The following is a 27,769-nucleotide window of genomic DNA, read 5'->3' as shown; positions in this document are numbered from 1 at the left end:
GCACGTTTTGGAAAAACTTATCTTAAAAAAATAACTAAACCATTAATTACACGGTGTAAGAAATTACTATTACTATTATTATTAGTTATAATAATATCCAAACGGTTCATGTAAATTTCCCAAGAATTTAATGCGAGCATGAAATTACGGAAAGACCCATGCGGAGCTTCCCATCTGGAGCACTTGTACTTACCTAATTCCTTACTCGTGAGGTAGTAGGGTTGAAGAAGCAGATAAAAGCCACTTCTCCTCTCTATGCTCTCTTGTTTCTTATTTCTCTAATATCGCAGCAGCCCTTAAACACAAACACAAACAAACAAAGCCCTCACACTTTCAAATCTAACAATCTTTCTCTGCAACAATGGGGGCTTCGCTTCCTCCTAAGGAGGCCAACCTCTTCAAGCTCATCGTTGTAAGTCTTCAATAATATTATCTTCTACTTCAATCGCTGCTTTACACTCAATTATTCTCACTTGATTTTTATTGGTTGCATGTCTCTCTCTTTTTTTTTTTTCATTATTGTTAATTTAACCCTAGAATTCGTGCCAATTACTTCATTGACTTTACAAGATGCTTGAAGCAGTCGAATTGGATGTCTGATTTGATTGCTTTACAGTGAATTGTTTGCAGTTGAATTTTATCGGTCGCATCTAATTTTATTCATTTATAGGTAATTCTTGTTAATTTTAATCCTAGAATTCATGTTAACCACTTCACTGACTTTATAAGATGATTGAAACCGTTCAAATTGGAGGATCCTACTGTAATCCTCACATAGCTTTGTGAATTTGAACTAAAGCTGGTAACTTTTCAAATTTTCGAATCCTTACTTAGGTAATTCTTTTTAGTTTACTTTACTGACTTTATAAGATGATTGAATCATTCGAATTGGATGTCTGATTTGAATGGTTACTGTAATCCTCACTTAGCTTTGCGGATTTGAACTAAAGCTGGTGACTTTTCAAGATCCTTTAGCGGTGGAGAGATAATGATTCGTTCTGTCAAAATACCTGTTTGGATGGAGCAGTATAAACTATTTATTACATTTTCCATATCGATGCTTTACTGTGAATTGTTTTCAGTTCATTTTTATTGTTCACATATCATGTTATCCATTAATTATTGACATTTTAACCCTAGAATTCATGTCAATTACTTCACTGACTTTTTAAGATGATTGAGGTATTCGAATTGGATGCCTGATTTCAGTGTTACTGTAGTCCTCACTTAGCTTTGCATATTTGTACTAAAGCTGGTGACTTTTCGAGATCATGGTTCTTTCGGCATACACTATTTATTACACTGAAACTAGTATTCAATTCTATTTTTTATTCAATTGCTCGAATCTAATTTTATTCAGTTAGGTAATTTTTATTAATTTAATTCATGATTGAAGCATTCAAATTGGATGTCTGATTTGGATGTTACTGTAATCTTACTTAGCTTTTGCGGAATTTGAACTAAAGTTGGTGAGTTTTCAAGATCCTTTAGCGATGGAGAGATAATGATTCATTCGGTCAAAATATTTGTTTGGATGAACATCATACAGTATTTGTTACAGTTTCCATATCAAGCATATGTTTTGATGAGTGTAAAATGGTGCCGACTGAATAACCTTAAAATCAATAAATGATTTCCATTATTTTTTCGAAGTAATGCAAGTGCTTTTTACTCCTCTAGTCGTCGATACAAGTGATAGTGTTTGTATTAGTTTTGAGTGAGTTTTTTTTTTTTTTTTTTTCCTTTTTGGGTCTTTGTTAAGGGCAGCTCTTTATTTTATCTGATCATGTGAGTGGAGAAGATTGCGATTACAGGCTGGCAATAACACTTCCTTAGACTTCATTTTGAATTCCATTATTTTTTAACATTTGAGGCAATTGATGATGCCACTGATAGTTGTCCCCTTCAGGCTTCAATAAAGCCTTTTGCACCATTCAAGTGTGTATATATATTGTAAAGAGGCAGGAGTCCCTTGACGTACGTAAAAAAAAAAAAAAACTTTTTCTTTCTTAGCATGTGGGCCATGGGGCCAACATATGTTAATTTATTTTTTCAAAAAAAAAAAAAAAAAAAAAAAAGAAAAACATATGTACATTTAATGAAAAGTGGTGTCGGATGACACTCTAGTTCAAAGGCATTACCGAAAGACCCCTGCGGAGCTTCCCATGTCGAACACTTCTACTTGCCTAATTCCTTACTTCAGAGTAGGGTTGAAGCAGATAAAAGCCACTTCCTTTATGGTCTCCTCTTTCTTATTTCTCTATTGCAGCACTTAAACACAAACAAAGCCCTCACACTTTTCACTTCCAATCTAACAATCTTTCACTTTATTCTCAACAATGGGGGCTTCGCTTCCTCCTAAGGAGGTCAAGCTCTTCAAACTCATCGTTGTAAGTCTTCAATATTATCTTCTACTTCAATCGCTGCTTTACAGTGAATTGTTTTCAATTGAATTTTATTGGTCGCATCTAATTTTATTCGGTAGGTAATTTTTATTAATGTAACCATGGAATTCACGTCAATTACTTCACTGATTTTATAAGATGATTGAAGCTTAAAAATTGAATGTCTGATTTGGATGTTAGTGTAATCCTCACTTAGCTTTTGCGGATTTTGAGCTAAAGTTGGTGTCTTTTCAAGATCCTTTAGCGGTGGAGAGATAATGATTCATTCGGGCAATGTATTTGTTTGGATGAACAGCATACAGTATTTATTACATTTTCCATATCAACAGTATGTTTTGATGAGTGTAAAAATTGGCGCCGACTGAATAATCTTATTATCAATAAATGATTTCCATAATTTTTTCGAAGTAATGCAAGTGCTTTTCACTCCTCTACTCGTCGATACAAGTGATAGTGTTTGTATTAATTTTGAGTTAATTGGTTAGCATTCTCTTTTTCCTTTTTGGCTCTTTGTTAAGGGCGACACTTTATGTTATCTGATCATGTGAGTGGAGAAGATTGCGATTACAGGCTGGCAATAACACTTCCTTAGACTTCATTTTGAATTCCATTATTTTTTAACATTTGAGGCAATTGATGATGCCACTGATAGTTGTCCCGTTTAGGCTTCAATTTAGCCTTTTGAACCATTGAAGTATATTTTTTTGGTAAAATGGCAGGAGTCCCTTGACGTACGAAAAAAAAAAAAAAACTTTTTCTTTCGTAGCATGTGGGCCATGGGGCCAAAATATGTTAATTTATTTTAGTAGGATTGACATATAGTTATCTGACTAATATTAACATTGCTTAGATAACTGCATGTGACAATTGAGTTATTTATTGCGAGTGTATTTCCTCATTCTGACTACCCATGACTTGATATGAAGAGACGGTCTGACTTTATCTTTATTCCATTTCTTGTATTGTTGGTTGTTGAAAACATGGTTAATTTGATAACCTATTCCTCAATTCCTGCAGAAATCTTACGAGACTAAGCAGTATAAGAAAGGGCTAAAAGCTGCTGATACGATTCTCAAGAAATTTCCTAATCATGGAGGTAAACCCAATTCTATTGCGGCATATCCAGAATGAAAGTTAAAAAAAAAAATATGTTGTTCCTTTTCACGGTTCCGTTGAACATACACGTCAGTTTGTTCAATTTAAATTCTTTGAAACATCTATATGCATGGTGACTTTCTACTCTAAAGCCATTTCTACCATGTTAGATTGTCAGATTCAAATCTTAACTAGCTTCACCCATTCAAAGCATCTAGCTTGTTCTCTCAATGGTATATGCCAGAAGGCAGTAGGACATGAGTTTACATCTGAGAAGCAACAAGTTTGTTTGATGCCAAAGTTAAAAGTCCTAAACTTGTGGCATGTTTATTTGATTATTTCTAGTTGGTGCAGTGTACTCTCCTTTTTGTTTCTCAATGATATGAAGATGGAGAAACACACATATGCCGATTATTTAGGTGTGTTTGGGCCTAGTCTGGTTTGGTTCAGTCTCAGTCATAGATGAAGTTGTCTTTTCTGGGACATCCGATAAAATTGGTATTGTAGATGCTGACATGAACTACCATGTGTTGTCACTGTGCTGCTGCTTACGCCTTAAATAGGTCCGAGCATGTCCAAGATAAAATAGTATCCACGAATGCAAGGGTAGAGCTATCTTGGAGAAAGGGGGTTCAATTAAACCCCCTTCAGTAAAAATTATACTGTGAAATTAGGGAAAGATTAGTTTTTTTTTTTTTTTGGGTTATATATAAGCTGTTAAATCTCTCTGACATGAGGAAAAATTCTAGTAAAATTGGTAAAGGAGGTTCAAGAATTACTCGCATGTTCATATCTCAAGTGTAACATTTTTAATCCCCTTGTATTATGTCCTGGCTCTGCTACCGCCCGAATGAGGAAAACTGCCCAGTAAAACAGGAGAAATTATCAATAAACCAAATCTAAGAACACTCCTTAACATGCTTGATTGCTTCTTGAGAACTTAGTAATCAGTAAAGCGATGAACGGTGGATACTCTAAGAGAGCTATAGGCAGTATGCATGCCATCTGGCCTTTTATCCTTCGATCTTTTGAATATGTGGTTTAAACTGCTTTCATTCGAGAAGTTATAGGAGCACCAGTTTCCAAAAACTTCAAGCTGAACTACTAAACCATAACTGCTGCTACTAAAAGGCAAAATGAGAATAGGCAACCTCCTGATCATACTTGAGAAAGGAAAATGCGCACATGCAATGATCAGTCAAAAGCATAAATGGCTCACCACTTTGTCAGTTCGAAATGAAATGACTTGCTAAAAGGTAAAAAGCATAAAAAAGGTGCAAAATGTGAACATACACCTTTATCCTCACACTTTAAGCAAGCATTACTAAATGCCAGCAACACCACACTTGACCCTCATCCTCCATCGCGATACCCACCTCCATCAGTATAGCTACTGCCGTCAATATCACCACCGTATTAATTACCTCCACCATTGCCATATCAACCATCACAATCACCATATCGATCACCGTCAAACTGTATTCATTGCCCTAACCACCATTGCTTCCTCCTTATCTACTACCTTCACCGATGTATCCCCACCACAGTATCTTCCACCTTACTGTAGTATCCCTCACCGCAACGGTCGCCACTGCCAATGTTCTTGGAGCTGTAGATAGCTGCACCACCAGCTACGATGTGGACAACTTTGGTATGTTTTCCATGTTTGTGGATCAAACATCGAACTCGAGGACTTCACCTTCAACTTAGTTGGGAAAGCCCTTAGGTTTTACACCAGATTGGTGACAACCATATCTTAACCATCATCATTTTAGGAGTAATAAATTGAAACTCTTTCGGCACTGTACCAACTCACAGACCCTTGATCTTAATAGTTCATTCCAGGTTCGCTCTCCAATGCCATTCCTGTCTCCCATAAAACCCTAAAGACCATATCAAAGCCATAATATAGTTTTTCTATCCTGATATTATTTAGTGTTGTCAAAAGCTCATTTCAGGTGCGCTTAAGTGCTAAATTTGAGACCCGCAAGGGTGGCTCAGTTGGTTGAGCTTGGGGCTTTCATAATGGAAGTCTCAGGTTCGAAACCCCCTGCCTACGACAGCAGGGGATTTGCCTTCTGGGTCGAGCTCGTCGCACCGGGCTTGCCTAGTGCGGGTTACCTCTCCTGTGTGGTTTGCGAGCTACTGTACAGGAGCTGGGTTTACCCTGTGCGCACCCGAAGGGTAGCGGCTGCGGGTTCCTATGTCATAAAAAAAAAAGGTGCTAAATTTGAGACAAGCTCAGGATAGGCGATTCCGCTAACTTAGGACGTGATTCAGTGTAGGCAAGATATTAAGGCATGTGCCCCATCGCCAAGAAGTTGTATGTTGAATAGAACGGTACCAAAAAAATTTAAAAACAACAACATACTCGGTATAATCCTATGAATGGGGTGTGGGGAGGGTGGGGTGTACACAAACTTTACCCCGATGAATGAAGTTGTTACTCATTCCCTGACATTACATATATATAAAATTTCTATTTTTTGCTTCATTGCATTTTTTTAAACTAAGGCCCACATTTTAATTGCACATTTCGCCTTGATAACACTAATTTACAAAATCATCTCCAAACTACTGACAGAAAGACTTAAGAAAGTAATGTCCAAACTAGTGGATGCTCAGCAAATGGCATTCATTAAAGGAAGGCGGATCATGGATGCTATCTTGATTGCAAATGAATGTGCGGATGTGAGGAAGATATCTAAGGTTCCTGGGATTGTTTGCAAGTTAGATATAGAAAAGGCTTATGGTCACCTTAACTGGGATTACCTATGGAAGAATTTGGAGTTGATGGGTTCTGGACTTTGGAAGCAAGTGGGTTAAGTGGATTCAGTTCTGTACCAGCACAGTTAAGTTCTCAATCTTAATTAATGGCTCACCTTCTGGCTTCTTTTCTTGTGAGAGAGGACTGAGACATGGGACCCTCTATCCCCTTTTCTCTTTATTTTGGCAATGGGAGGACTCTGTGATATGTTGAAAACAACTCAAGCAAATTACCGAATCAGGGGTTTCGAGAAATGCTGGAGCCATTCTAGGATTATCAATTTCCCGCCTCCAATATTCTGGTGATACCCTTTGTCTTTTGTGATGCAGAGAGTGAGCAATTAAAGTACCTGAGAATTATCTTTATTCTATATGAAGCCATTTCTGGACTCCATGACAATTGGGGGTATGAGTTTTGTTTGTCCTGTTAATGAAGTTGCTGATATCAACAGTTTAGCAAATATTTTGGGTGGCAAAATTGGAGAGTTACCTACTACATATCTTGTAATGCCCCTGGGTCCTAAGAATAAATCTATGAACATCTGGAATACTATTTTGGAGAAGCTTGTTAATTGGAAGAGTCTATATCTATCACTGGGAGATAGATTGACTCTAATTAACAATGTATTAGATGCCTTGCCAACATATATAATGTCTCTATTTCCAATTCCAGGGGAGATTATTAAAAAGCTGGATACCATCCGAAGAAATTTTCTATGGCAAGGCAATTGTGAGACAAAGAAGATTCATTTAGTGGACTGGGAAATTGTCATTTCCAGCAAAGAGGTGGAATGGGAGTTAAGAACCTGAAAATTAAGTTACTCGGACTCTTCTACAATGTCGTCGGGTGCGTGTCGGATCCTTCAAAAGTAGTGTATTTTTGGAGGATCCGACACGGGTACGGCAACACTTTCGAAGAGTCCGAGTAACTTAGAAAAATTCACAACCAGAGCCTTTTACTGAAATGGCTCTGGAGATTTGCATCAGAGGAACAGTTTTTGTGGAAAGAAACTATTCTGTCTAAATATGGGATGGAAGATCAATGGATTACCAAGGAAATGGAGAGTCCTTATGGTGTTGGCTTGTGGAGATCCATCAGGAATTTGTGGCCCAAAAGTTGGCATAACTCACAAGATTAGAGTAGGAAATGAAGGGAAAACATATCTCTGGCATGATGTTTGGGTTGGTCAATACTCTTTGAAGCATTTGTTCCCTGAGTTTTACAATTTGGACCAACAGAAGATGGCAACTATTTTGGAAGTTAGGGATAATTTTGGTTGGAATCTCAGTTGTAGGAGATTGCTCAATGACTGGGAGGTGGAAAGGTTGACAGGATTTTACAACACTATTGAGCAGTTCAAAGATTTTTCCACTAGTGTGGACAGTCTAGTTTAGTTGAAGGAAAAGAAGGGGATATTCTCTGTCAAATCAGCCTATGCTGGCCTTGAAATTTGATTTCGAAAGTTAAGATTCCTTAAAAGGTGGCAATTGGCATGTTTCACTTGGTTAGTGGCTAGACAGGCTGTTTTAACTCAAGACAATGTGATGAAGAGGGGTCTTCAACTATGTTCCAGAGGTTTTTTTTTTGTGAAACTGAAGAAGAGACGATTAATCATCTTTTCTTACACTGTAAAGTGGCAGAACAACTATGACAGATTTTTCTTAATTTGAAGGGTCTAAGATGGACAATGCCAAGGAGTACAGTTGAAGTTCTAGCTTGCTGGGACAGAGTTGGGACATAGGGAGAGCTGGAAGATCGTCCCAGCCTGCATCTGGTGGACAATATGGAAGGAGAAGAATCATAGATGTTTTGAAAATAATAAGTATCACTTTCCAGAGGTTAAAAATGAACTGTCTAGTGTTTTTCTATTTTGGTGTATTCATGAACTCCTTCAGGAGGCAGAGGATATAGCTAAGATTTTAGATAGCTTATGAAGGAATAGGTGGCAGGTTTTGCTTTTGTGACTACTACTTGTAATTACTACTGAAGTACACTATTGGTGAATTTCTTTGTTCATAATAGAAATGTTAACTGTATAAAAAACCAAACCAAAAAAACATGGCTTTTGATGATGCAGTAGCCTGATGCATGGGCTATCAATAAGATGATTGCCATATGATTGCCATTTTTTCTACGGATGCTGATGCTATTGTTTACTTTGTGTTGTGGTTACCAGAAACATTGTCAATGAAAGGATTAACATTGAATTGTATGGACCGAAAGTCAGAAGCATACGAACTTGTCCGGCTTGGATTGAAGGTGCAGTTTTCCATTTTCCCCCCCTTCCTTTTTTGTTTTTTGCATTTTGGAATTGAAAGCTCCTAATGCTTTAGGTTGGATTCTTAGTTGCGATGTATTGGAACTAATTGTCCTCTCTCTTTGCAGAATGACCTTAAGAGCCATGTTTGTTGGCATGTTTATGGTCTCCTATACCGGTCTGATAGAGAGTACCGAGAAGCAATTAAGTGCTATCGAAATGCCCTCAGGATTGATCCTGACAATATTGAGATATTGCGAGACCTATCCCTTCTACAGGTGTGGACTCTTCTTAGTAACAAATGTTTCAGTTTTTGTTCTTTTTTCTTTCTTTCTGACCATTTGTGCACTTCAATTTTTCTCTCCCCCCCCCCCAGGGGGGGGGGGGGGCTCGTCAAACCTAAAGCCTCATTAACGTGTTTTCTAGTGTTTTACATGCTTATGTTCTTCTCAAAAATGTCCCTTAAGGAGTTCTTAACTCCACAGGTAGTATAGTAGGCTGATTCAATATGTTATTGTATTAGAAAAGGGCGGGCTAGAAGTTCATCATATATAGTTATGATTTTGCCATTATTTTTCTGTTGATACTTAGTTTCATGTTCAAGCTGACAATACCTTGGAAGCACATTGATTGTGATTTGGCTTGTGACAAATATATTTCTGGAATTACACACCGTTGGTATTTTATGCCTATTTTCATTGATCCAAGTGCTATCTCTGGAGTCTTACACAGTGTTGACATTCCATGCCTTCTCTTGTTAATCCAATTGCAATTTGACTTTTGACATGTACTTATGCTCATATCAATTATGTTAATAGCATTTCGGCAATTCATTTTGCGTGCTCTTTGATGTGGCATATCTGTAGTCTGGTCATCTTCTTTAGTTGGGTTCTTAAGACGATGCTTATCATATGGAGCTGTTGATTTTCCAGAAACTTGTAGATGTGCGAACTCTGGCCCATACGGACTGCATATTGTTTTAATATGTGCGTAACGACTTGCTCTGGTTACTCGATCTTATCTTTGCATATCTAATTTAGTGAGGGGAAGGGCTTCTTGATTGATCCTCAACCTTTCAAAGTTTTACTAGAGTTATAACTAAGAGCTTATCACAGTAACAGCGCTAGCATAATGCTTCTGTCATGCTGACTACCTTTTCTCATTCATTGTTAAGTTCATCTATCCTGCTCTGTCCAATTTATGCCTTGATTTATTTTTTATAGGCACAAATGCGTGACTTGGAAGGTTTTGTTGAAACAAGACAACAATTGCTCACTCTAAAACCAAATCATCGTATGAATTGGATTGGCTTTGCTGTTGCTCATCATTTAAACTCAAAGTATGCCTTGCTTCTAGTATGGTAGAAATAGCTACTACGAGTATTATAATTTAGATGTGTTTTTTCCTTCCTTGGTATGTCGTCGTTGATGTGTTTTTCCTTCCTGGTGACTTTGTTTTGATGACGCCTTTGAGGACTGCTGCATTGTGTGCTTTTCCTGATGTTGAACATCCATGTTGGGGAATAATATCAACACCTAAAACCGTTTGATTGAAAATTTGCAGCTTCTCTTTTCTACTAATCAGTCGCAAGGAGGTAGCAAAAACCTGCAAAATGTGGATTTGCTTCATCACACGATAGAGTCCAAGTCCAATATCCATTCTTTTACAATGCTCTTCCTACACCAAAAATATAAATTTTGAAGACATTTGACTCTACAAAAATGACGCTCCTTTTACCCGCAAGGGTGGCTCAGTTGGTTGAGCATGGGGCTTTCATAATGGAGGTCTCAAGTTCGAAACCCCCTGCCTACGACAGCAGGGGATTTTTCCTTCTGGGTCGAGCTCGTCGCACCGGGCTTGCCTAGTGCGGGTTACCTCTCCTGTGTGGTTTGCGAGCTATTGCACAGGAGCTGGGTTTACCCTGTGCGCACCCGAAGGGTAGTGGCTGCGGGTTCCCATGTCATTAAAAAAAATAAAAATGACGCTCCTTTTCCCTATCTACAAACCAGGAAATTTGCAGTTGATCTGATTCCTCTTAGTTCCTTTGCTAGTTTAATTTCATTTTCTCTTGTTTGAGTCCACTAATAACACCTCGTTTGAGTTTATGCGTGGACAACAATTACGTTGCTTAAGTGGCTTATTTGATATTAAGTCCTGTTCAGCAAAAAGAAAATGACTCTTAGCTAATTGAAGCATGAAGATGCCGCAGACGTTTTATCACTTGGTATGTTGTACCGTTTGAATCTTTCTTATCACTATTGGCATGGATTCCTATGTTGTTGAAAAGCAATAAAATTAACTAGAAAAGAAATCAAAAGTCGTCATAACAATTGAAGTCTGATATAGCTACTGGAATGAATGTATTGCATCTTCAGAACTTATAGTTTGTAGTGTCTTAGAGGAAGTTCATCATTTTCTTTCTTGTTGTCTTTAGTGGGTTTCCTTGGCCTGAATCACTAAGTTGTTTAAGTAGTTTGATGCATGGTGCTAATGGTACTCCATCTTGTTGTTGCTGCTTTAACCATTTATTTCACAAATATTTGTGACATTCGATATCATTCAGTTATATTATCTAATCCGTGCATGTTGAGGTAGTTCCATTTGTTATTTGTTAGTGGATCAAAAGCTGTTGATATCCTCGAGGCATATGAGGGGACTCTTGATGATGACTACCCCCCAGAGAATGAACGCTGCGAACATGGGGAGATGCTCCTGTACAAGGTAACAGTTGCTGCTCGGAATAGGGTTTTACTTTTGTTTAAGATTTTATCTTAATCTGGGGACTCTGTTCGGTAGCAGCAGAGACACTTGTGCAAGTACCTATCTGCCTTAGCTTGGTGCTGCTAGGTTTTGCACGTTCAGGCTTGAAGCTTCCCATAATTGCATTTATTAGCAGTTTTCTCTTTTCAGTAATTAAATGTAGTAGGAGAGTAGTTTTTCAAGCTGGAATTATTTACTGATCTACTGTCAATAAAATGAGTCCGGGATAACCTGAAGGTGCTGCCTAGGATAGCTACAGCATTGTATTATAATCAGGCAGAATACTTAAGTTGCTTTATATCTTGATAGAAAATTTTGGATGATCATGAGTTATGTGAAAACATTTTGCTTCTTTAATCACTGGTTTCCCTAGCTAACGATTTAATATAGATGAGTTTTTTTTTTTTTTTTCTTTCTCATGGGGGAGGATTTCTTGTACTATCTTGATTGTGTTTGCTGGCATTGTTGATTATGGAGCTTTTAGATTTTATTTGCCTCTTAGGATGATGTTGTTTACTTCTGTAACTCCTGTGTCATGTGCTTGTGACTCTTTCAGATCTCCTTGTTGGAGGAAAGTGGCTTTCCTGAGAGGGCCCTTGAAGAATTACACAAGAAGGAGTCAAAGATGGTATGTGCATATAATTTAGTCCCTTGATTTTTTTTTTCTTCAAATTAGGAATGTTTATTGATTATATTATGCCACCTTAGGTTGACAAATTGGACTATAGGGAGCAAGAAGTCTTGCTTCTTTTGAAGCTTGGCCGCCTCGAGGAAGGTGAAAAGTTGTTCAGAGTGCTTCTCACCATGAATCCTGACAATTACAGGTACATAATTATCTAGTTTGTTTGTTTTTGAACTTTGCTGTAACGGATGGTGGATGCCTTCATCTTATAAAATCACTGTCATCAGGTGAGACTATAAGCACATCATTTCTATTTGTGTAAATCTTTCCTTTCAAAATCAGGTGTTTGTTACTAGATTACTATTTGGAGTTGTTCTCCTGAGGCATTTTTTCCCAATAGATATGCCAAGTAGAAAATGGAATTTAAATTCAGGTCTCTGCTGTTTGGTACACTGTGTTGGAACATCAGAAAGAAACTGATTAGTGATAAATATGTAGCTTTTGTCTTTAGTTGTTTCCTTTCAAAATCTTTGGCTTTGTTTTGTTTTGTGTTTCTTTAGTCCCTTCTGTTTTCGAGGGCTTCTCTGTTGTTCTCTTTCCTTTAAGCAGAAATCAGGTTCGTCAATTTCTTCTTTTGAAAAAGAATTACACATATGCAACTATGTGGTCTGCCAAACTTCTTAATTAGTAATTCTTTTGTAATATCTGGTTTTTCTGTGTTTGCAAAGTGGGCCAAATTAAGCAAAATAACCTAAAAAAGTTATTTATTCACCTCATGATTCAAGGTCCAGGGTAAGTGTTCTTCCTTTTCTTGTTAGTTAAATAATTTTATTAAAGATAGGGAGAATTTCTGTATGCAAGTGGTACCAAAAGTAGAGAACCTACAAAAATAAATGATCTCCAAAAAAGACACCCGAACTTCTATACAAGTTGGAACCTCATTGGTGCACCAAAAAGAAACGAGGGTTAAGAGGCTACCTCAATTGTCTAAGTCTTTCTCTATCCCAAAAAACTCTCCTATTTCTCTGTCTCCATACTACAAGTAAGGCTTCTTGTGGAGCATCCTTTAAGGGTGTTGGCAATGAATAGGAACTTTCATGAGGTGGGATATGGGTATTTCCTGGTATCTAATGTTTAAAATGAATCATCATACCTTGTATGTGTCGGGTACAAGGTAAGCACGAGAAAGGGGATGCTAGTTTGAAATTTTTGTTGTTGCCTGTTTGGTTTGTATTAGTCTGTTGAGTTAAAGAGAGGAATCAATATTAAATTGGATTCGCTTATGAAATTCTTCTTTTAGTTTTACATTGATTCTCTTCATTTCCCTCATCTCGAACACCAAACTCGGGTATTTTGTGCTGGTTTGTAATAATGGCAGGCATGCATTTTTGCTTCTTATGTTGCTAGACTTTTTTCTTTTCTGGAACAACATGACCTTTACCTTGCCTTTACTCTAAACTGAAGAAGTAACTATTCCCGTGATATGTTCTGTGTAACTTTCAGATACTATGAGGGTTTACAAAGATGTTTGGGACTGTATTCTGAAAAGGGGCAATATACCGCTGATGAAATTGATAGACTAGAAAGTTTGTACAGAGTACTTGGCCATCAGTATAGTAGATCATCTGCTGTAAAGGTAATTCACTTTGTCCTGCCTTAATGATCTCCATTGATGGTACCCTCTATGGCACTTTTTTCGTTGTTTCTCAACATGATTGATGACACATTGTTCAATGTTAACCAGTAACGTTTTTTGAATATTCTAATGTTGCTGCGTCAGTATTTTGTTTTATGTCCTAAGCATTACGTTTCTCTGAATAGTTCATGAAATGTAGGATATAAACATTTTGGCTATAACATATAGTTTATGTCACACACAATCAAAGAATTTACGACAAGGTGATGTTCTTGGTGAAGAATTTTCAACTTGGTGATCTTTGGAGGTTTTAGTTCTACGTTTGTTACATGGTTCCTCACTTTCTAATGTTATATTCCTTGAAGTCGGGGTGCTTATATATTTTAGAAGAGAAAAAGACCCAGTGCTTGTGCTCTAGCTCTACATTTCACTGTGGAGATGGAGGACTTCAGTTCTCTTGTATGATATGAAGACGGCGGAAGATGCTTCAGTTTCATGGCAATGGTTGCCAATCTCTTCCCTGGCAATAATTTCCCTTCAAGTTCTTTCTGTTCCTTTCTCTTCAAAGCACCCACATAAGTGCTTATGGGGTTACAATCCACGCTCTACATTATCCTCTTTTTCTCGTTAATGCCCAGCTATGCCTCATCCCCTGGCCTGTCTCAGGCGTTGCCAATTGTACTCCAAACAAATGCAGGACTGTCCACCTTAACTGACTGGCCATCTTGTAGTGCACTAGTAAGTTGGTTCAGGTCTTAACGGCACAGCTAAGAATTTTTCCTTTCCCCCAAATTCTCCGCCATCAATGTACTGTGTAAAGAAGAAAATCCCTTCCTCTGCCCCCCTCGACATCCAAACTGATAGGTATTGAAATCCAGAACCCTCCCTCTTCAATAGCCTGTTGTAGAAGGACGTCACTGTAGACAATATGAAATCCAGAATCCTCCCTCTTTAATAGCCTGCTGTAGAAGGACATAACTGAGAATAACCTGTTCCCCTTTCTTTCCACTTCCATATGCCTGTTTCAATTAGGTGATGTTATTCTGTAATATACCACATCCATCAGTCTCTGTAGTTCTTTTACCTCCCATCTGGTAAATTTCTCCTGAATTCAAGTCCCATACTCTCCCTCCGTTTTGCTGTCCATTTACTTGTCTTTATTGCCAATAGAATGTATCAGAGTGTCTTGTAACTTTCATGACTTGCATGTATACATTTATTGTTAGTCTACTCCTTTGTTTGATAAAAATGGCATTTTATTCTCAATCTAGACCTTTCATAATCTTTGTGACTGAGAGCTGTAAATGGAGTTCTTGTGTAGTGGCTCGGGCTTTTTTGTCTAGTGGTAAGTGTGCAGTACGTGATGTGTGGGTAGGCGCGCATCACGGGTTCAAACCTTTCTGCACAAAAGTGGGGTATTTAAGTGGAGAAGGGTAGAGTAGCGGGCTCATTGCCTACTGAATTCCGAATGGTGCGCCACTGGCCTCGAGGATTTCTCTGTTATCTTAAAAAATGGAGTTCTTGTGGTGTAGTAGCCAAAAATGTTCTCTTTGTTTGGTTGTGGAAAACTTGTGATCTTACTTTTTTGATGTAGGAAAAGTGATGATCTTATTAAATATCATTTTTCAGTATGCATAATAAATTTTCTTTATTAAACATAATTTTTCAGTATGCATAATAAATTTTCTTTGTTTATTTGTTTCTTTTGTCTTATTCTTCTATTTCCTTTTTCCATGTTCTTTTGCAGAGAATTCCACTTGATTTTCTCCGAGATGACAAGTTTCGTGAAGCTGCAGAGAATTATATTCGACCTCTTCTGACAAAAGTATTTACTCTTGCACCCCGTTTGGTTTCCTTGGTCTTAGAGCTGAGCTGATACTTCTTTTACTGATGCATATGTAGGGAGTTCCTTCTTTGTTTTCTGATCTTTATCCGCTATATGATCATCCTGGCAAGGTTAGTGCAGATGCTACTTGATGTGCAACATAAAAGAGTATTGCATGATTATTGTAATCCTGCTTATCTTTCGATTGATTTCTGGTTCTCTTAATATCTTACAGGCAGATATTCTAGGGGAATTGGTTTTGAAGCTTGAACAATCACTTAAGAACACTGGTGGATACCCTGGGAGGTATACGTTTGCCCAATTTTGGTCTATGTTGCACTATGACATGTTTCTTGATTCCACCGAAGGATTAACTAAATTGCTGTACTGACCTTATTGAACTGCTTCTACCTGAACTGAATTTCCTTTTCACGTGTTATTCTTAGTCGCGTTTCATGTCAATAAGAAGCTTGACTAGTCTTTATGCTGTCCATTTTGCACTATCTCAGCCTTTCTGAAGACCACCTTGAGGGCTTGACACTTGACAGTCTCTGATGAGTATTTTTGAGTCAAGATTAGACCTGTTTTGAAGAGGTTCCTGTGATAACTAATTCAGTGTTATGCAAATTTGGCAGGATAGGGGTGTTTCTGAAGAAATTCTATCTTTGAACCGAACAAAAAGATATTTAAATACAATTTTGAGATTACAGCGTTCTTGATAGTTATACCAGTTCCCAATTCTTTACTGGAGCCTATTTTAGCAGAACTTATTTTCCTTTGTCTTGGTAACCTTTATAAATGTATGTTATATTGAGAGTGTGAAAGAGCAAACAAGATGTTAAAAGTTAGTGACATATGGTCATGTGGTGTAGGGTCTCCACAGTTTTCGAAACATCACATGATATAGTTGCGCATCTGAGCACTCCCTTTTTCTTAAAAACAGTAGGTGACATCTGGATTTTATAAAATTAAAGTGAACTACAACACTCATTGAAATGCTTTTAGCTTCAAATACTTTGTGGATGCATTGCCTTTGCTCGTCAAACTTAATAAATCCTCCTGCATATGCTGTGTTGTTCTATTCAGGATTCTCGAAGACACTACTGAGTACTGACTGCTATTATCTATCAACTTTAGATAAATACAGTGTAACCATCTAACTTGGAGTGATGGTTATTGAGTTATCTCAAAGCCATAATAATTAGCCAGATGCAGTTGAGAACTCAATTAAAATCAACTCAATTGGGACACTATTTGCCTTTGTTAATGTGTAAATGTACTTTGTGCTTGCTGTGTTCAATGCATATAGTAATTCTTTAGGGTCTCTGTAGGCTTTTCTATGTTTATTTTGGTTATATACTTACAGATTTAACTGTATGCTTTAAGTGCAGTGCGGAAAAGGAACCCCCCTCAACACTTATGTGGACTTTATTTTATTTGGCTCAGGTTTGCTTACATGTCCTATTAGTCAAACCTTTCTGTGTTTCCTTATCACCCTCCAAATTGCTGAAAAGCTATGTTCCTGCAGCACTATGATAGACACGGACAAAGTGACATTGCTCTTACTAAAATTGACGAGGCAATTGAGCACACTCCAACTGTAATAGATTTATATTCTGTCAAGGTATATTGACTTATTATCATTTTTTTATTTTGTTACTTTTGTATCCTTTTGACTTGACTGTTTGGTAACATTGATTGTTGTTTCTAGAAGTTACTTTCAGAGTCTCGGTCAAGATTCTTTAAATGAAAGGTCGCCTATCTAGTCTCTTTCCCATTATTTTACAATTGAACCAAGTGACCCTTTTAATTTTGCACCCAAGGTTGTAGGGATGGCAATAGGGCAGGTTAGGGCAGGGCAAGCCTTGACCTGCTAAGATTTTGACCCCCCCTGCCCTGCCCCGTTTAGCATTTTTCAAAATATCTGCCCTGCCCTGCTAAGCCCTGCCCAGCCCCGTTTATGTTTTTACATCATTTTTTTATTCTTTATTCTGTAGTATTCTAAATAATTTTTTGTCCCATTTTTATATTCCCATGTAGATGCAGAGTTTCAATAGTAACATCTTGTAATTGGTCCATGAAACCCCAAACCTTAATTCTTTTCTCTGACTGATTGTATACTTGCATATTACTAAGAGAAAAATAATAGTGACATGTTAGTTTGTGCAAGTTACATATAACATAACGTTGGGAAAATTGTATCTAATTTACACCTTTACCCAAGTACAATACTTTTAAGTTTTAAATGATTTGTTATCATTTTTAAGACACTATTTGGACAACTTTTGGAGAAAGCTTTTTAATCTGGATACTCGACAGTGAAGAATAAATTTCTTTCAAAAATCTCTAACACCACTTCTTTATCAAGAGTAAATCATTATGTTTTCCCACAAGAAAATGCATGTCATTAATTTACTGACCATCATTTTCTAATTATATATAATTATATATAATGTAAAGTTCTTCTGAATTTATATTGTTGTTTGTGTGAAACATCCGGCACAAATTGAAGAGAGCCACAGCCATAGTGAGGCCATAGTGTGACTTTGAAAAGCAAGAGCAGAGAAGGAAAGGCTGTCTTTGTAACAGGGTCATCTTTTTTTAACCCGACCCGGATATTGACCTGCCCCCTGCCCTGCCCCCTGCCCTGCCCCATCAACTTTTTGCAAAAAATAAATTTTGCCCTGCCCTGCCCCGCCCTGCCCCATTTAAATGTTCCCCTGCCCCGCCCCATTAAGAGAAATCCCTGCCCTGCCCCGCCCTGCCCTGCTCCAATTGCCATCCCTACAAGGTTGTGGCTTGATCATCAATGACGTTAGTGAAAACCTTGGAAACGAGGTTCAATCCCAGCAGAGACAAAAAACGCTAGGTGAATCATTCCCATTTGCCTAATTCTTGGTGGGAAGAATTGCCCAATAATTGTGCTGGTGGGAGATAGAATATGTCTGGTAGAATAGTCGAGGTGTGCACAAGCTGACTTGGACACCAAGTGATTCGTACAGGCGCTGGTTGGGACTTGGGATTAATATTTAGTAGTTGTTACACATGGATTACCAGTTTACCACCAGTGTTTGGCGGGTCTCTTTTTGGTTTGGTTAGAGATGGTATGTTAGTGTAAGGATAGGTTGTGAGATTTAGAAAACGTCTAGTTTTAGAAAGCACCTAAAGGCAAATTGTTTTTATACACGAATATGGGCTATGGTAAATTGGAATCGAAATAGAGGATTCTTACAGTGACCTCAACTAGTTTGGAATCGTGGTATAGTTGGCTGATTGATATGTTGAAGATCGGTAACCTTTACGCCCTATCCAATAACACCAAAACCTGTTACTAAATATAGGAATAGGGAAAGGACACATGAATGATAGTTATCCATTTCTTATGTAGCCGGTAGAGCATCAAATTTACGTCTGAGAAGCTAATTTTGACTCTTAAAATGATTCCTGGATTTCCGAATTGCTGTTTTATTTTTTTTGGTAAAGTAATAAAATTTCATTAGTAAAGCATCAAGAAGATGCAAGGTTACAGATGGGCAAAAAGCTGCTTCAACCAAAACAAGAAGCAGACTTAGCAAAAACCTGTAGAACAATCTAAAGATATCCCATCTCTACTGTACTAGAGAAAGGGAGCTAACAAAATCTAGAAAGGTATCCACACTGTTTACAGGGGCAAAAAAATGCCAACTAAAAAGATTAACTAAACACCTAGACTTTAGAGAGCAAATAGGAGCTGAGATTCCTTCAAAGCATCTACTGTTTCTCTCCTTCCATAGGGTCCAAAAAAAGGATCATTCTCCAAATTCTTTTAATGGATTTGTCAACTCTCCAGAGTATCCAGCTAGCATAGACATCTTTGATGTTGAAGGGCATTACCCATTGGAGACCAAGCATAGAGTAGAAAAAATACCAGAGGCTAGCTGCTGTAGGGCAGTGCAAAAATAGATGGTTGACACTTTCATTGGTCTGCTTGCACATGGCACACATGTTAACCACGATTACACCTCTCCTCCTAAGATTGTCTTGTGTTAGGCATGCTTCCTTCAGTGCAGTCCAAGTGAAGCAAGTAACTCTGAGAGGCTGTCTGGTTCTCCATACAAGCTTACCTCTAAAAGGCTATTTTGTGCTCCAGTTGTTGTAACATTCCTTTGATATGTCCTGAAGAGTCTTTCTAATAGAGAAAGAAAATCATCAACTTCCCAATCCTGTAAGTTTCTCCTTAAAATTGGTGTCCAACAGTTGTTATCTCTATATTGAGCTAATGTTGCTTCAAGCTATCAAAAATAGTGCAGGGAATGAGTCCTAAAGTGTCCCCAAGCCATTTGTCCTAAATGATAGGAATAGCCTGGAAGAATTCCTCTTGGGACACTGATGTGTTTCCATACTCCAACACCATGTGGTTCATTGCTTCTCTTTGCAGTCCAGTGGTCTTGAATACCATATTTAGCTTTGATGATTTCCTTCAGTACCCTGCCTCATTTTGACCATATCTCCAAAGCCACTTCATGAGTAGGCTGTTGTTATGTAGCCTTAAGATTTCTGATTCCCAGCCCCCTTGGCCTTTGGGTTGAATAACTGATTGCCATTTGACCAAATTTACCTTCCCATAGGAATTTCCTTCTGAGCCTGTCAATTTGCTTTCTGAGATTGCATAGAAGCTAATTATCTGACACTTAAAATGAGAGGTATTGCATCTGCCAAGTGGCTAGTCTTTTCTCCATTCTTTCAATGACCCCACTCCATGTCCCAGATGTTTTATTGCTGTTTTGCTAAGAATATCAGCAAGAGCTTCTGTGCCACTTCATTCATGTATAAAGTGCTCTTAAGCATATTAATATGAAGTCCAGAGATGGCCTCAAAGATCATGAGGGTGGTGTTGAGATTAGAGACCTGCTGACAATCAGCTCCACAAAATATAAGGGTGTCATCTGCATATAGTAGATGAGAAACTACTATATCCGAATTGCTGTTTTATTGCTTGCTGTTTGTGATGTTATGTGCTTGAAGTTGGGTCTGTATGATCATCTGCAAAATGATTTTTTTTTTTTGGTTATTTCATATCTTTACACCGAAAAATGAAATAGCAAAACACAACTCATTTGTCAAAGCTCTAGCTTTGCTACAAAGTAACCTCTCCCTTATAAAAAATCCATTTCAACCCAAGTATGGGCTTTGGTTGTATTTCAAAATTTTCCTTTTAATGTTAGTTTTGGCACTGAACTCTTTGAGAATCTGCTACGATTTCGAACTCACTTTCATCTTCCCTTTTTTTGTTTGATCCAAAGTTAGGCCTTCTGTTTACCATCAATGAATATAATAGATATTATAACACATGATAAATTGTGTGTCTTTGTTTGTCCCCGCCTTTTTGGTAATTGTCATACCCTTGCATATTTTCTGATCCTCCATTGCCTTTGTAATTAACATTCTTTATTACAAGAAAAGCCAAAAATTAACCTTGCAAGGTTCACATTGACAAGAAGCCTATCTGATACTGAGACTAGTTCTTTTGACATATTAACCGGAGACAAAATTTGCAACTTCCTTCTTTCCACTCAAATTCTATGAATGTTCCAGGATTTTGGTACCTGGAGTAACTTAAGATTTGTTTAGTAAATCATTGCTTTTGCCTCATGTATTTACGCTTGAATAACTTTTCTTGTTTTCTGTTCAAAACAGAGCCGCATACTAAAGCATGCTGGTGACTTGGCAGCAGCTGCTGCACTTGCTGATGAAGCTAGGTGTATGGATCTTGCAGATCGATATGTTAATAGCGAATGTGTTAAGCGTATGCTTCAGGCAGATCAGGTGGAAATCTTTGTTATGCGTTCTCTCTTTTACCTGACTGTATTTTCTCTTGTAGTTGTCAATTTTTATGAATTACCTTGTCTCCTAATTTGTCTTCCAACTACTTTGTGCTGGGCATATGACTGAAGGTCGCATTGGCTGAGAAGACTGCTGTACTATTCACCAAAGATGGGGAGCAGCACAATAACCTTTACGATATGCAGTGCATGTGGTAAGTCTCTTCTTGGAGCCTGATCATGATCTGTAGTTCTGTGTGTGAGGATCTTACTCTTGTTTAATTTAATATATGAAAGGTATGAACTAGCATCAGGGGAAAGTTATCTTCGCCAAGGTGAGCTGGGAAGGGCCTTAAAGAAATTTCTGGCGGTGGAGAAGCATTACGCGGATATTACAGAGGATCAATTTGATTTTCACTCCTACTGCCTAAGGAAAATGACTCTTCGGGCCTATGTGGAAATGTTGAAGTTTCAAGATCGGCTTCATTCACATGCTTATTTTCGCAAAGCAGCTTGTGGTGCTATCAGGTACTGATTATTGGCTTGCTCAATCTTCAAATTTTTGGTTGCTCTCAACTCTGTGTTGGTATTTTGCATCATGAGTGAACTTTCCTGTTAAGTAGAACAATAGAAGACTTCTGCTTATACTATTCTAGCTTATTACCTGCACGCTTACTGAGAATTGCTTTGCTGAAACTTTTTATTTTTAATATGCTTTGTTTTGCCTGTACATCAGATGCTATCTGAAGCTGTATGATTCTCCTTTGAAGTCAGCATCTGAAGAGGATGATGCCATGTCCAAGTTGGCTCCTTCTCAGAAAAAGAAATTAAAGCAAAAACTGAGGAAGGCCGAAGCACGAGCTAAGAAAGTACTCTAATTTGCTTCTTCTTGTTCTTTGAAAATATTAACTTAGGACAGGTGCCTTAATCTTCTGAACTGTTTTTAGGAAGCAGAAGTTAAGATTGAGGAATCCAATGCAACTAGTGTTGCTAAATCTGGAAAGCGCCATGTGAAGCCTGTAGATCCTGACCCACATGGTGAAAAATTGATTCAGGTATTCCTTTTCTGCCATCTGTCACATCTTTTAGGTATGAAGTATCTAGGGGTGTTCATGGTTCGGTTTGGGTCGGTTATTGATTAAAACCATAACCAAACCAATTTAGTCGGTTTTTAAATGTCTAAAATCATAACCAAACCAAATAAAATAATATCCACCGGTGTGGTTATTGTCGGTTTGGTTCGATTTTTCGGTTTATGACTAGCAGTCAGACTTATCAAGAAACATTAAAAAGTTGAAAAAGACATGTCTTTTTTTTTTTTGGTTCAAATGATAACTTTTATTTATAGTTTAAGGTGGAACATACATCATAGAAACATTTTCACTATTAGTGATAGTGTAGTACTTAAGTTACCCAAAGTTGCTAAACTATTACATATAGAGCTAAAAACTAACTTAGTAGTAGCTGCACCATTTTTGTCAATCTTAATACACATAGCTGGGAATAAAGTAGAGCATAGGAGCTTTTAGTAGTTGTTACAAACATACATATTAATTAAACATAAACACTACCTAAAATTAAAATGAAAATATATGAAATAAAAAAACTTTGTGTAATGATCCCAAACGTTGGGGCAGTACTTGCATGTTGCCCTCAATTTTCCCATTTTATTAAAAAAAAAACTTTGTGTAATGATCCCAAACTTCAGATGCTTTTCTATCATTATCCCCAAGGCTAGGGTCTCGACTACAAGGAGTTGCTCTTTTCTGCTTTTTAGGAGGATTACCCACGGAAGAAGTATTAGGGCATTACCATGTGCTTGAGTTGCAGCAAATGCTGATGTTACTGAAGTATCTTCTATAGGAACCTCCAAATCTACAACCTCTGTCCTTTTCATAAGAAAAATATTAGAAGTTTAGGATCCATTCAGACAAGAAAAAAGAAACCATAAATTCGAAAAAAAGAAGAAGAAGATACAACCTAAAATCAAATGGCTGACAAAAAAAAGCTAAAAATTTAAGTTAAAAACATTAGACTCTCTTCTGTTAGTAGGTTTACACTTAACACTTAAAGAGTTAAAAGACTTGAAGACATGGGCTAGGACATATTCTTAAAAACATGAGCCTTCAACAATCATGTGAAATAAGTAGACCAAAAATCAAATTAACGATTAAAAGGTATAAAATATTTATAATTATTTATGAAAAACTAATATTATACATATAAATAATTATAAAATTTATGTATATAATTTATCGGTTTGGTTTGGTTATTTATTTGGTTATTTTTTAATAGAACCATAACCAAACCAAATATTATCGGTTTTTAAAATTTAAACCCAAATCAAACCAAACCAAACCAAATGTCGGTTTTTTTATTCGGTTTGGTTTTGGTTTTGACCAAAACCGTGAACAGCCCTAGAAGTATCCATCAATTTTTTGCACAATATCGGGTATGACTTTAGAGTAGTGGAGGAACTATTAAATAATCTTTTTTTTTAATGAAAATTCCATTATCTTTTTATGGAGTTAATTATGCTGGGTTATGTTGTTGCACTTTGGATTTGAATTTGGATGGAATATGAAGTATCCATGTAAGATGTTTTGAAGATATAAGTAGCTCAATACAGAAGTAAGATGAATTTAATTTTGTTATGTTATTTTGGGTGTAACAAAAAAATATGTAGATGAAGCAGAATCAATCATAGATGTCATAGAATCCCTGTGAGCTGAGCAGGTGATATTTTTTGCTTTTTGTATTCTTTAAATATCGATTCCAGCACTTCCTTTGTGCAAATGTTTTAATAGACTGTTGCCATTTCAAATTTATTTTTGAGTGGTCAATATCTGTTACTCTGGATATCGTGTCAAACATTTGGAACGCTCGAAAAAGGCAAATATGTCCAGTAAAATGGGAAGAACAAAGTTTTGTTAATTTCGGCCACTTAATATTTTGTGATTCTGATAAGAGTATTATCTTGTCACTAAACCTTTCAGATTGAAGATCCTCTGGCAGAAGCTTCAAAGTACCTCAAGCTTCTCCTTAAGCACTCATCAGATTGCTTGGATACGCATTTGCTGTCCTTTGAAGTAAACATGAGGAAGCATAAGATCTTGCTTGCCTTGCAGGTAATATCCTATATAATGAAAATTTATTCTCTCAGCCGAAGATTCTGCCAATTTCCATCTTTGTGACATAGTAGTGGCCACGCATCTAGTTAGCAGATTGAGATTACTATGCTTCCTTGTCTTTCCCCCTTGGTTTAGCTGGATCCATGAATTCTAGTCTTCCTTCTCTGCTGTGGTACACAAGAAAAAAGATAAGAGAATGTCACCTAAAATAGTTGGGTCATGTTCTATATAGATCCTTAAATGCACTGTCATTAAAGATGTTAAAAGAATGAGGTAGACCTCTAATCGTATGGAGGATAGCTTTCTCAAAAGACTCACATAGAACATAATGAAAGCATGGAAGCAAATATGTTCGTCGGAGATATCAAGAACTAAGGTTAGTCATTGTTGGTACTTTTTTTCCAGGTCTGGTTTTATTAGTTTGGTCAGGGATTGTATGCTAGTGTCAGGATGTTTAAAAGTATTCCTACTTCCACGAATTTAAGTGTTAGAATGAAATGGGCCTAGATGTAACGGAAAGGTTATTGAGGCTTCGTTTGGTTGACCTGCACCTTGTTTGAGATTGAGATGTAGCTACAGTAGTAGTTGTTTTGAGGAATATTGACAAACAATCGCTTTGATATTTGTCCTTTTCCAGGCAATCAAGCATTTAATGCGGTTGGATGCAAATGATCCAAAATCACATCTGTGTTTGGTATGCTTTTTATGGCATCAAGAATTTCATTGATTATTGTTTTAAAAACACGTCATGCTTTATTTCTCGAAGTATTCATCTTTTCTTCTTTCTCGTATGGACTATGATCTCTTGCAGATAAAGTTCTTCCATAAAATTGACTCCTTGCCTACTCCAGTAACCGATACTGAAAAGCTCATCTGGGGTGTCTTGGAAGCAGAGCGACCTGCCTTTAGGTTATCTTGAATGCATTTTTTCTTTCTTTATGTATCTTATGTTTAAGTGTTATCAGTGTTGATACGCTACCAGTTATAGTACTAACACTAGTTTGAGAATTCATATAACTGAACCCAACTGGTTTGGATTTGTGGATCTTGTTATTGTATGATGTTATTGATCTTGTTGTTATACTAAGGTTTCTGTATGTTTCCAATTGACCTTTTCAGCCAGTTGCATGGCAAGTCTCTCATTGAGGCAAACAACACTTTTCTTGAAAAACATAGAGGTCAGTGTCTGACAGTCATGTACTTTTATTAGTTTATACACCTGTTTTACATCATTACTCCATTCTCAGTCTTGGTGTAAACATGAATTCTCGTTGCATGGTGTTTGCAGAATCATTGATGCATAGGGCTGCTGTGGCTGAGTTGCTATATGTTCTGGAACCAAACAAGAAGGCTGAGGCTGTCAAGTTAATTGAAGACTCGGTTAATGATCTCGTTTCTATGTATGACCCTGTTTTCATCACATTAATTTATATTATCATCACATATCTAATAATATTTCGTTGTATATGCCTGTTAGCAAGACATCAATTCATATTTTTTACTTTTTCTCCAAATTAGAGACGGAGGACAAGGAAATGTCAGGTCGTGGAAACTGAAAGACTGCATTACAGTTCACAAACTCCTCGAGATAACTCTGGTTGACCATGATGCTGCATCCAGTAAGTTATTTACTATCGCACATCCTGCTCTAGTTTTTCATTTTGTACATCTTAAGTCTTTCCTTGGCCTGTAGTTGAGGTTCTGGTATTGTAGTCTTTTTTTTTTTTTCTCCCTTTTCATGTATCCGTTTCTGTTGATTTGGGTGGCTGCTGGATTATGTTATTTTGTCTATGTTATGTATGAGCTGTTACTTTTTGTTAAATACATCATTGACAGCCTATCTTAAATGATATTTGGTGATTCTATGGGTGATGATGTTTTTGAGACATTGTTGTAGGATTGAAAGTTCGTTGTGCTGAGTACTTCCCATGCTCGACTTACTTTGGAGGTATTAAAAGCTCAGCTGCTACAAGTTCAGCTAACAATCAGATACAAAAATCCCCTGCAAATGGAGCTGTAGGCTTAAATGCTGGTGAAGATTCTTCTGTTTCATCAAACGGGAGACTAGAGAAACTAAACGCGCTTAAGGATCTACACATCTAATTGTACACTTCGAGCTGAAGTAATCTCTCTGGAAGAGTGCTGGAGAAGCTGAGTGGAACTGTATCGAGCTTCTAGAGTATACACTGACACTAATAGGATGGTTATAGAGGAAATTTGGAGGTCTAAAAGGGGTTCTTGTTGCTTCTAGACTGGGTTCTCCAACCCTGATTTGATCTGATTATTGTTTCGTCATGAAGATGGTAGTAGCGCACTCGTCTTGCCAGGGGTCGGGTCAAATACCAGGAAAGAGTTTGTAGCTTGGCGAAAATCATTTTCAACAACTTTCAGATTTGAAGTGTGAGCTCTCGGAAGACTTAAGTATGGGTCCTTCATTCCATCAGCATAGGAAAAAGATGATTTATAGGGCGTGTTGTATTTTTTTTCATTTAGTTCTCCGATTTCTTTTATTATGTATAAATGCTGTTCTATGTGAAAGAAATTTTGCAATAGTATTCAGAGAAAATGGTACTCATATGGCGGATGATATTTGTGACTCAGTTTTAGAATTAATGGACTGGTAGAAGTGGTTTCTAATATTTTTTTTTTTCCTGAAACTGCTTTTTACCTATACTTGAGTGGCTAGACTGAAAATTAGAACGTTGGTCGAGGTGGATCTTTATATGAACCTTTTCTTCTAATTTTCTCTAAAAAAGCTTCACGAGATTGTGTGTAATGATTTCTTTTTCCTGTGAACTTCTCTTTTCTTATTGTCCCGATAAAAGAGGCAAGGTTAGATGTAACATATCTGAGCTGGGAAAGACTGCATAATAATTAAACCTTTACGGCACTTTGAAATAAATTCTTTGTTGTTAATTTGTTTGTCTCATTGCTTTGCATACGAAAAGAAAGAGCCGATATGTATATTCTTTTTCAGAGGATGATATTTATGTTTAATTTCGAAAGGTCAGACGGACTTGTTCCTATTTCTAGCTTTGGTTGCTGACTTGGTACAGAACTTCATGCGGGGGATGGGGGTAAGGGTAAGGATGCTTCAAAAATAAAGGGGAAATACAGCTGGTTTCTGATTGAATTCCCTTTAAGGTAGACTATGCTAAGTATTCGTTACAATTTAATCTGTATCTGATTACCATGAGCAACATATGTAGTAAGAGTTCCCCCATTTCTTTCATCACTATTTCAAAAGGCTAAGGCAATGATTAAGTGAATGTTAAGGTTAAATCTAAATTGCATATATCTAAACGTGCTTACTACACTAGTAGTAGAGAAATAGGGTGAGCATAGAGCTCTTAAAAAAGAATAGGGTTGGTTGAGTGCCTATTTCTAAAGAGTTAAGCTAATTTACTTTGATAATGTGGGATTTTTTTTTTAATTTTTTTTTTACACTATTACATCACTTATTACAAAAC

At 37.1% G+C, this 27,769-nt stretch overlaps 1 protein-coding gene across 2 annotated transcripts; it reads left to right on the top strand.

Moving 5' to 3' along the window:
• The first annotated feature begins 211 nt into the window (after positions 1 to 211).
• On the top strand, positions 212 to 26,938 carry LOC132055456 (N-terminal acetyltransferase A complex auxiliary subunit NAA15). Of its 2 annotated transcripts, none has more exons than XM_059447293.1 (26): positions 212 to 412; positions 3,423 to 3,501; positions 8,444 to 8,526; positions 8,653 to 8,802; positions 9,748 to 9,863; positions 11,140 to 11,245; positions 11,841 to 11,912; positions 11,993 to 12,108; positions 13,410 to 13,542; positions 15,290 to 15,367; positions 15,445 to 15,498; positions 15,603 to 15,673; positions 16,759 to 16,813; positions 16,896 to 16,991; positions 21,044 to 21,172; positions 21,301 to 21,383; positions 21,466 to 21,696; positions 21,905 to 22,037; positions 22,116 to 22,223; positions 24,165 to 24,296; positions 24,937 to 24,993; positions 25,111 to 25,208; positions 25,419 to 25,477; positions 25,588 to 25,699; positions 25,818 to 25,918; positions 26,197 to 26,938. In XM_059447293.1, the coding sequence occupies exons 1-26, from the start codon at positions 362 to 364 to the stop codon at positions 26,400 to 26,402; spliced, it is 2,709 nt and encodes a 902-aa protein (XP_059303276.1). In that variant the 5' UTR covers positions 212 to 361; the 3' UTR covers positions 26,403 to 26,938. The 2 variants fall into 2 exon arrangements, with proteins under 2 accessions (XP_059303276.1, XP_059303277.1); XM_059447294.1 differs by lacking the exon at positions 212 to 412 and adding an exon at positions 2,325 to 2,390.
• The last annotated feature ends 831 nt before the right edge of the window (positions 26,939 to 27,769 follow it).

This window comes from Lycium ferocissimum, chromosome 5, assembly GCF_029784015.1.
Source record: "Lycium ferocissimum isolate CSIRO_LF1 chromosome 5, AGI_CSIRO_Lferr_CH_V1, whole genome shotgun sequence".
In the NCBI taxonomy this organism is placed as follows: Eukaryota; Viridiplantae; Streptophyta; class Magnoliopsida; order Solanales; family Solanaceae; genus Lycium; species Lycium ferocissimum.
This window is presented reverse-complemented; position numbering and strand designations above follow the sequence as displayed.

What these genes read in the sequence shown, in the direction of transcription:
- LOC132055456 (XM_059447293.1), top strand. Translation starts at nt 362, where the DNA reads ATGGGGGCTTCGCTTCCTCCTAAGGAGGCCAACCTCTTCAAGCTCATC. An exon ending in ATGAATCCTGACAATTACAG is followed by an intron (nt 12,109 to 13,409) that starts GTACATAATTAT and finishes TGTAACTTTCAG; the next exon opens with ATACTATGAGGGTTTACAAA. An exon ending in AGATCTTGCTTGCCTTGCAG is followed by an intron (nt 24,297 to 24,936) that starts GTAATATCCTAT and finishes GTCCTTTTCCAG; the next exon opens with GCAATCAAGCATTTAATGCG.